The sequence below is a fragment of the Berghia stephanieae genome, chromosome 15 (assembly GCF_034508935.2).
Source record: "Berghia stephanieae isolate SIO BIC M18660-M18661 chromosome 15, UCSD_Bste_1.3, whole genome shotgun sequence".
NCBI classification, from domain to species: Eukaryota; Metazoa; Mollusca; class Gastropoda; order Nudibranchia; family Aeolidiidae; genus Berghia; species Berghia stephanieae.
In genome coordinates, this window is record NC_088374.1 from 18,473,629 (window position 1) to 18,483,628 (window position 10,000).

Here is a 10,000-nt window from a genome sequence, read left to right on the forward strand (position 1 = left end):
ATAATCATTTGAATCAACGGGTGATAGAATTATCTTTTAATTCTGAAATTCTGCAAGCTTCTTGTACACTAATTGGTAAAAAATTAATTTTAAAATTTTCAGATTGTCCAGTGATCCTGCTTTAGTTGTCAAAATTTTCAACATGGCCATCATAGTTCGAAGTTGACGCCGCTCAGGTCTTTGTCATTGTATGTCATCCGCGTTTATGAGTAATTCTCACTAAACTGTATTAACCAGACTATAAACGTTCGTGGTTACACAGAGTTTTGTGTGTTGGTACGTTATACTTCCGGATGGCAATGTTGTGAGTTTCTTACCCTAGCGCATACTATCGATACGGAGCAATGTTAAAGCTTAATCCTTAAAAAGGAGAGAAAAAATAGATTTCTTACGATATGGGACTGCAGGTTGCATGTTGTCTGTAGATCAAATTCACTTAATGTGCTGCTATGTGGTCCAGTGATATGACACTCGCTTTCAGATCGGAAGGACCTGGGTTCGAGCCTTGCTAGGCTCTTTACTCACATTTCCTAACCGTACTAAGGTGTGAAATGAGTACCTGGCCGCGAACATCGATGTCTGTAATATCGCCTAACAGGCGTATTGTCTCGTTTTCCACGTTACGCGTTTCTGTTGGTCAGTGACATCTTGTAAAGCTCTTTGTGCACGTCAGTGGATTCTGCCCTATATGTACGCTAAAGTTTATATCAGATTTAACTCAGGTAGAGAAATAAAATAATTAAACAGTATTTCAATTCAAATGCACACTTACCTTTATTGTCTTGGGTCGTAACATTTTTTATGTCTTTCTTCACTGAAAATAGGGTCAAATGAAGGAATGAAATTAAAGCCCAATTTCTTAAAACATTAATTGTAGGTTTGGGTCATTTGTAAAAAAAAATAATTGCTCATATTGAGCGGTTTAAATTATCATGTATCGTCATTACAGGTTAATATAAAACATTTTTGGTGGAAAAAATATCATTATCTGTGTTGATACCCGTTTTGCGTCCTGATTTGGGGATCTGGCATAAAAAGTATAACAATCTCGTGGCAAACTTTCCACAAAAACAAATGAAGGGATGACCTCCATATTCTTCCTTCTTATCAACACTGTAGTATATTGTGTCAACAAGAAGAGATTTCATAGCTTTAACTTATGGGATGATGCCTGTTAGGCGATATTACATTTTTTTTCGGACTGAGACAACGCTGTTAACGACTAGGTACTCATTTTAAACGTGAGTACGGTGAAAGAATGTGAGTAAAGTGCCTTTTCCAAGGAATCAACTATGCGCAGAGCGAGGCTTGAACCCAGGACCTTCATATCCGGAAGCGAGTTTCTTACCACAAGACCACATAGCCGAAAAAGAGAGTGAATGCGAGTCGTATAAAAGAGACCGACACAGTACAGACAGATTATTGGTCTTTGGCCGCGAGGACGAGAGACGCATGCGCACAACCAACATGACGTTCTCTCTCTAATAACTTTTCCGCCGGTGACGTCACAGACTATGGGTGACGTCCAATCAAGGGACGCTACTCTTCCGCTAATCTCATTCCTTATCCTGTCCATCCATTTTATTCTGAGTTGCTTACGCATGCATCTGTTTGTAACCAGTATGTTAACCTGTATATTCGTTAACTTGTAGCCTGACACTTCAGGCCTCTAGGTTGGACAATTGAATGCAATTCACGATTTGTTTTCGTTCAAAGACTTGTCCTTTGACGTAATTTTTTGGTCAGTGCTTAACAAGCATAAACTTATAGCCTGACACAAGAACAAACTAGGCCTTTTAGTTTAACGTCATTTCCTGGTTTTCTTTCACAGTCTAGTGAATTATAGTTAGTTGTGCTCAAGGTAACAAATGATTCAATTGGTTGAAGTATTGAATACAACCCACGATTTGTTTTCTCTTGTGGCAAAAGACGTGTCTTTAGACCCTTGTATTTTTGGGTCAATGTCGGGCTGTAAGTTAACGATGGCTACTATTAAGCATTTGGAAATTATTTTTACATTTTGCGATTTACCTTTTTCTATTGACTCTTTAAAAGATCGACTCTGGTTGTTTTCTCTGTCGTCCAACAAGTCAAATCTCGATGAAACGGTTTAATTAAAATACAATCAGATTATTAATATACGATTCTTACACTCTTGCTTTTTGAAATTCCGTACGTGTTACCAACCGCTGCAGGAGCTTGCAAGTACGCGTTGGAAATAAAGTTCGAATTCCAAAACGCAAGAGTGTAAGAAATCGTTTATTATTCTACCCCTCAATCGATTCTTATTTCGTCATCTTTGAATAAAAGACATTGTCAAAAACATTCAAATTGATTCTTCTTTTTAAAGAATCTGATTTTAGTGAAATTTACGCTTGATAATCTGACGTCACAAATTATCATTGCAAACATGATATCATTACGCGTTACTATGCTCCACTCGCTTTTATTTATTTATGGAGAGGGTGGAGTAAATGTCATTTGTGACCCAGCATCTCAACTCAGTATTATGTCGGGATAACCGATAATCAGAAAATTGAATTTGTAGCCAAAATAATATCAGACTTAAACTGAGATGAGATGAATTTTTTTTTTTGTGGAGAATTTTGGACCAACCCCCCCCCCCCCCCATCCCAAAAAAACCCCAAATAAAACCAGCATTTTCTGTGTTCGAGCAATTTGACTTGAACCACAATTTTCATTACCTGGATCATCCCGACTAATAATCGTTTTGATAGCACGTGTCATATCTTATCGTTGGAATTAAAGGCAAATTATGAAGACGAATTCGTGACTTTATTGAACGATGTTCTGCGGTACAAGAGAAAAATAAAACAACCTATGATATGAATTGTTGTCCCGACAATTCGCCCTTCAAATATCGATTGATTAACCGTTTCTTTACCAGCCATTTTCAGAATTTTTCCCAAAATTTCACATCCACCGAAGACAAAAACAAATTTTCTTACTCAATCAGACAAGCAACAAATACATTATATGCATATTATTGATCAGCAAAATATACTCTACAACAAAATGCCACGTTTTTATAGCTATAATAAAATATTTTTTCTTTAAATTGTGTGAGTTACAGAAGAAATCTGAATGATAAACGTTCTGGTTGGATCGTAACGAGTGTGAAGATTCTCCTATGGTTGGTAAGGTTAACATGACATTGTTCTTGACAACAATAAACATTCCGAAACCTGAGAATTTACTTTGGATACGTGTTGAGTTTTATTTCAGAGTAAGCAGAAAATAGGGTGGTTTGTTCGAATAGAAAATGAAATAATATACACACTGTGCTAAACTTAGAGATTTAATTATGATAATAATAATAATAATAATAATAATAATAATAATAATAATAATAATAATAATAATAATAATAATAATAATAATAATAATAATAACAATAATGATAATAATAATAATAATAATAATAATAATAATAATAATAATAATAATAATAATAATAATAATAATTGTATTATTGTCATTATTATTATTATTATTATTATCATTATTATTATTATTATTATTATTATTATTATTATTATTATTATTATTGTTATTATTATTATTGTCATTATTGTTAATCATCATCATCATCATCATCATCATCATCATCATCATCATCATCATCATCATCATCATCATCATCATCATCATCATCATTGATATTCATGTTATCATTTATTGTATAACAAAGCATTTGGAGTTTGGAGTAAATGGACTTCGATTCTAGACATACCTTCCATCATGCAATCTTGAAAAACATTTGTAAGATTCTGAATGTGTCCAATATCTTCCAAAGCTAGAGACAAGAAAAAAATAATATAACAAAAAACTATACCAATCATTAATCATCAATGTTATCATTCACAATAATATCATTATCTAATTCTTAAAAAACAAGTGTTTCAAATTTAATCGGTAAGGCAGGGCGTGCACTTATTTGCAGGTCTGATAAACCAATTCCTTATGGGCTCATTGTAATAATGGAAATCTCAAAAATGACGCAAATTATTGTTCACTACATTAATAGTAAACCGGGCCGAAGGGTCGGTTCGGATGTCAGACCTGCATATACATAGACATCAGTAAGACCAAACTGTTGTATTCTTAAAAATGACATGTTTTTATTTTATAGCGTGAAACTGACAATAGCAATTGATTGCTACCCTTTGAATAAGATTTTTGTCTATCTCAAAGTACATTCCGCCTGATATATCAGACCCAGGAACCCAATCATTGTTTGATAGACAAGAGGGGGGGGGGGGCAGAAAACATCTCTACTGCACCCGGTATCGATATTGGTCACTTTGATTGAAAGCGAGTGCTCCTTCAACTGAGCTATCGGGACCCCCTTGAAAAAATTTGATGTTGCTTCAAGCATAGTCCGAGACTAGTTACTAAGACGCATCATAGCGTTGACAAGATAGCAGCTATTTTTATAAAAAGCTATCTCCGATTTGGAAGGAAATAAAATCGTTTAAAAATGACAGAAGCAGAAATTGTCCTGCTGCTTTTGACACTGGTTTTAAAATACTGAAAGACTAGTGCAGATCGTCGAAAATACTGTATACATTTTTGTGAGTTAAAACTAAACAAAAACAACTAATCAAATCGGCTCGCGAGTTGCGAGTGAACGATGACTTAGAGTGGAAGGGTTCGCTTCAAATTACAACAAAAACTAAAAAAGTTAGAAAGTATAATATTATGAAGAAAAAAAATATTCTGCTGTTACTGTAACTGACTGAAATAAAGTGATTCATTTTATTTGTTTCTTTAAATTCAGTTTGGTTGAGTTTCAATCAAACTTTAATCGTCCTAAATATAGAATTGACAGTCGACCATGGACATCATTGTAGTCCGATCAGTCGACAGTAAATATCACGTGATTTGATTAATCATGGCAACATTAAGATAAACTTCGAATAGGAGCGAAGTACCATCTATATCGGATGTGTTGCTAATTTCCCCTTGGAAATCATTTGCATTGAAAATATGAAGACTGGTATCTTAGATGACATCATGTACTATAGAGCTGGACGTTACAAGCACAAAACAGCCAAATTAGTCACAGTCGTTACACCGACCATTCCTAGGCAAGAGTTAACTATTCAGAAACAAGAAACAGTGCGGCTATGTGGTCTAGTGGTATGACACTCGCTTTCGGATCGGAAGGTCCTGGGTTCGAGCCTCGCGCTCCGCGCATAGTTGAGTCCTTGGAAAAGGCTCTTTACTCACATTCTCCTGGCCGTTAACAGCGTTGTCTTTGTCCGAAATAATATAATATTGCCTAAAAGGTGGCATGTCCCGTCCTACATGTTAAATGTTGCTGTTGACCAGGAATCCCCTGTAATATTGCGCTATACAAAGCTCTATTTTTTCATTAAATCCGACTTTTTGAAGTCATTTGCTTCACTTGGGCTTAAGAAGAGCAAGTCATTTACTCGACTAGTAAAGAATTAAATTTAGTCCGCTTACATGAAATTAGGACCAGGTGTCTACAATTAATGTTCCAGCAACAACTGATATTTGTCCTAAAGATCACATTCATTATATTCACTGGAAGATTTCTTTAGTATATCTCAAAATTTAGGAGGTGATATTTGAAGCCTAAAATTGAACACACAGAAACAACATTGGTTAATAATATCTTCCAGTCTATTGGATATCTTGGGAGCAACAGGTCTATGTGGTCTTGTGGTATGATACTCGCTTTTGGATTTAAAGCTCTTAGGTTCGAGGCTCGCTTGGCAAACAGTTGAATTCTTGGAAAAGGCTCTTTACTCACATTCTCTCACAGTACTTGGGTATCTGGCCGGTAACAGTATTGTCTCTGTCAGAAATAAAAATGTAATATCGCCAAACAGGCGTCATGTTCCGTCCTACGTGATAAGTTTTGTTGTTCGCCAGGTACCATTCTAAAGTGCTTTGAGCACGTTTAGTAGATATTGCTCTAATATATCCAAGAACAAACTTTTAAAAAATATATAATAATTTTTCGTTTATTACCAAGAAACCCTGCTTCTCGATCAGATTATAAACGTCTAAGTTTACTATAGTTCCATTGATCAAGCGGTAGAACAGTGGATATTTTACTCAGACACATGCCATATCGACAGTAAATCATGTATAGTTTGCTGTGCCAACCAATCACGGCCATTGGTTTACATTATGAGAACTGTCCGAGAGGCGTGGTTATCTAATTGTCTATTGGCCTAAACACAGATGGATAAAGCATTAGTATGTGTGCAATAAAGGGAATATTAACCATTAGTAAAACTATATATTGCTCTATTGTAATTACAAAGGAGCATACAAGTTTCTGCCCAATCAAGGTCTTTGTTTATTCACCTTAACAACACAATTATCACATATTATCTCATTCGTCCGTAGTCTTTCAATCATATTGTTTTGTTGATAAAGGGGAAAACTGAAACGTCCACAGTATGTCTTCGTCTAATTATCGAAAATTACAATTCAGTTTCTATCGGTATTATTTTCTTCGAGGTCCAAGCAACAACATTTTCAAAAAAAATCTAAAAGATCTCACCTTTTATATTCTCATTTTGCAGCTGGGCTTGTTTAGAAATCAGTCGCTTTATCTGAGCGTCCATTTCCCGTTTGTGTACAAAATACCAATCTCTCTGTTCCTTCAGTTCACGTTCTTGACTTTGCAGCCTTTCTCCCTGACTTTTCACTGTTATGGCCTGTTCTTTTTTAATCAAATTCTGCTCTTTTATACTTCTCTCATGCTCTTCCATGGTATTCTCTATGTTTTTCAGAGTATTATTTTGCTCTTTTAGAGTTTTATCTTGTTCTTGCAGAGACCTGTTTTGCCATTTTAAAATAATATCTTGCGCTATCAGTGTAGTGGGCTGGTTGTGAATCTTCTCATCCAATTGGTTGGCCTGGTTGTGAATCTTCTCTTCCAATAGGTTGGCCTGGTTGTGAATCTTCTCTTCCAATTGGTTAACTGAAAAGAATATAAATATTTTGGTTCTGAAAGTAGTAATAGCAATTGTAAGGCACCCGTGTCAATAACGTGCCAGGATGACGAAATTAATTTTTGGGCATAGATAAGAAATAATCTTGGGGTTAATAATAATAATAATAATAATAATAATAATAATAATAATAATAATATAATAATAATAATAATAATAATAATAATAATAATATAATAATAATAATAATAATAATAATAAATAATAATAATAATAATAATAATAATAATAATATAATAATAATAATAATAATAATATAATAATAATAATAATAATAATAATAATAATAATAATAATAATAATAATAATAATAATAATAATAATAATAATAATAATAATAATAATAATAATAATAATAATAATAATATAATAATATAATATAATAATAATAATAATATCTAATAATAATAATAATAATAATAATAATAATAATAATAATAATAATAATTATATTATTATTATTATTATTATTATTATTATTATTATTATTATTATTATTATTATTATTATTATTATTATATATTATTATTATTATTATTATTATTATTATTATTATTATTATTATTATTATTATTATTATTATCATCATCATCATTTGGAACCCTCATTGTTTGTAGTGTGATTGATACAAGTTAGCGAGAACTAATCATCAAAATTTCTTTTTATTAAAAAGAAATCAAAACGTAAGATTGGCATTATTTTCTTCCTTCTATAATATACATACCTTGATCTTGTGCGTGCTTATGATATTCATTTAGTAGTATTGCTTGCTCTTGGAGTGTGGACTTTTGATCCAAAATGAGTTTTTTCTGATCCTGGTCGCTTTTTTCCAAAGTAGATATTTTTTCCAATAAATGCTTCAAAACTACAGTAATATCTTCATCTGAGAAAGATAAGTCATGTTTTATTTATCACAATTTCACAATGAGTTTTGGACACTAAATATTCTGCTACCTACAAAGAGGTCCAGAAACTAATATCATAGGTAAATATGGCTCTTTAATTGAAACAAATAGACCTTTCTCTTTTCGACCTTTGCACTTCGGCAGGAAAGGAAATAAAACCCTAGAGGACTTGATCAAAACACACAGCGCGACGGAGTAGTCGAACTCAGTAACTTGTGGGTACGAAACAAAGACCATGCCACTGCGACATGCTGTCCTCGTTAATTTGCTAACAGCAGCAGTTTTAATGTTTCATTTTGTTACTGTTACTGATTGGCGGAAAAATTCCACATCTTTATCCATTTTTTATTTTTGTACTAAGTGAAATAATGCTATAATTTTATAAAGATATGAACAAGTGTGTATCTAAGGTGCAAGGTAAAGCAAGAAAGTAACAAACAAGAAAAAAAAGATATCCACAAAATCAGTCTACTTCCACTGGGGATGGAACCTCAGACCTTCTTGGCTTACTTTCCTTATGCCTACTGGATCCTGGCGGAGCATAGGGCCTCAACAGCTCTCTTCTGTCTTCTTCTGTCCTTGGCACAGACATTTGTCTCACTCCAGGTAAGATTGGAGACGCTCAAATCTTGGTGAAGGCTTCTCCTCCACGTCTTTTTCCTCTTGCCCTGCGGGTTCCATTCGAGAGCCTGTTTGGTTAAAGTGCAGGGCTCTTTCCGCAGGATATGGCCAACCCATCTCCACTTTCTGCGTCTGACCTGGATATCCACTTGTTCTGGGTTTGTTCTATTACAATGGTCAGCATTTGGCACTTTTGAGTATTTGTTGAAGACAGCGATTGACAAAAATTTGTATCTTGGCTGATGTGGTCAAGGTTGTTCGCCAAGTCTCTGACCCATAGAGCAGGACTGCTTCACCTCGAGTGATTCTAGCGATGATGTTTTCATTAGTTCCACCCTACTGACTGAATTTGCTGCCAAGGTATGTAAATTCTCTGACATATTCTATTGATGTGCCAGAGATGGTGATTTGTGCTTCTTATTTGGCAGTTAAGCGCAGTAGTTTTGTCTTCTCTTCACTTATCTTGAGACCAAATCGTTGAGCTTTTTTTTTACATGGCCGTGACTTTGTTCTGCAAGTCTTGTAGGAGGTGTGAGAGGAGGGCTAGGTCATCTGCAAATTCAAGGTCTTCAAGTCCATTTGAAAATGTCCATTGGATGGCATTGTTTGAATTGCTATATGCTGTCTTTATCACCCAGTCCAATACCACAAGAAATAGAAGTGGTGACAGCAAACAGCCTTGGCTAACTCCTGATGTGATGTCAAAATCATCTGAGAGTCGACCATTATGGATGACTTGGCAGGAAAACCCATCATAAAGTAGTTTGATTATGTTTATAAATTTTTCTGGCACCCCGTAGTGGAGAAAGATGTTGCAGATACTTTCCCCTGTATATGCTGTCAAATGCTTTTTCGAAGTCTATAAAGCATAGATATAAGAATGATTGCCACTCAAATGACTGCTCAACAATTATTCTCAGAGTTGCAATTTGGTCTGTGAATGACCGTTCTATTCTGAAGCCTGCCTGCTTATCTCATAATGCTTTTTCCAACGTAACTTTCATCCTGTCAAGCATGATTCTTGTGAGCACTTTGCTTGGTATGGGCAACAAGGTGGTGCTCTCCACTTGTCGATGTATTCATGTTCTTTGGGGGATTTTTCGACAGAAACAACTCTGTTACAATCCAGGTGCTCATAATATTACACGTAAAGACACAAGGTAGAGGAATAAGAAGAAGAAATATCGGAGGTGATTAAGTACTTACTTATCACTGTCACGTTTGCCTCTGTTTTTAGTTCTTTTATTTGGAGAACCTCATCAAGATAATACATTAGGCAGGCGTACGTTCCTGAATCATCCATTTTTGGTTTCTTGATGGTCAATTGTAAATAATTTATGCTTGCATTATTGTTTATCGTGCCCTTTGCCTGAAAGAAGCGAAACAGTCGCAAAGTGTTAGTGACTACTTAGCTTCTAGAAGTTATGGACTGTAGCAAAAACAAATCTTTAACCT

The 10,000-nt window shown here is 34.4% G+C and overlaps 1 protein-coding gene across 5 annotated transcripts in view; it reads right to left on the bottom strand.

Moving 5' to 3' along the window:
- The window catches only part of LOC144960824 (uncharacterized), a 66,378-nt gene that overhangs the window by 51,897 nt on the left and 4,481 nt on the right, over positions 1–10,000 (bottom strand). For 4 of the 5 annotated variants that reach the window (XM_078894186.1, XM_078894188.1, XM_078894187.1 and 1 more), the window contains exons 3-7: positions 9,752–9,914; positions 7,744–7,902; positions 6,566–6,988; positions 3,755–3,817; positions 773–814 (exon numbers count right to left, since the gene is read on the bottom strand). In XM_078894186.1, the coding sequence (XP_078750312.1) occupies positions 773–814; positions 3,755–3,817; positions 6,566–6,988; positions 7,744–7,902; positions 9,752–9,914 (850 nt within the window). The remainder of the gene's footprint in view (positions 1–772; positions 815–3,754; positions 3,818–6,565; positions 6,989–7,743; positions 7,903–9,751; positions 9,915–10,000) is intronic. The other variant, XM_078894185.1, reaches the window with a different exon arrangement.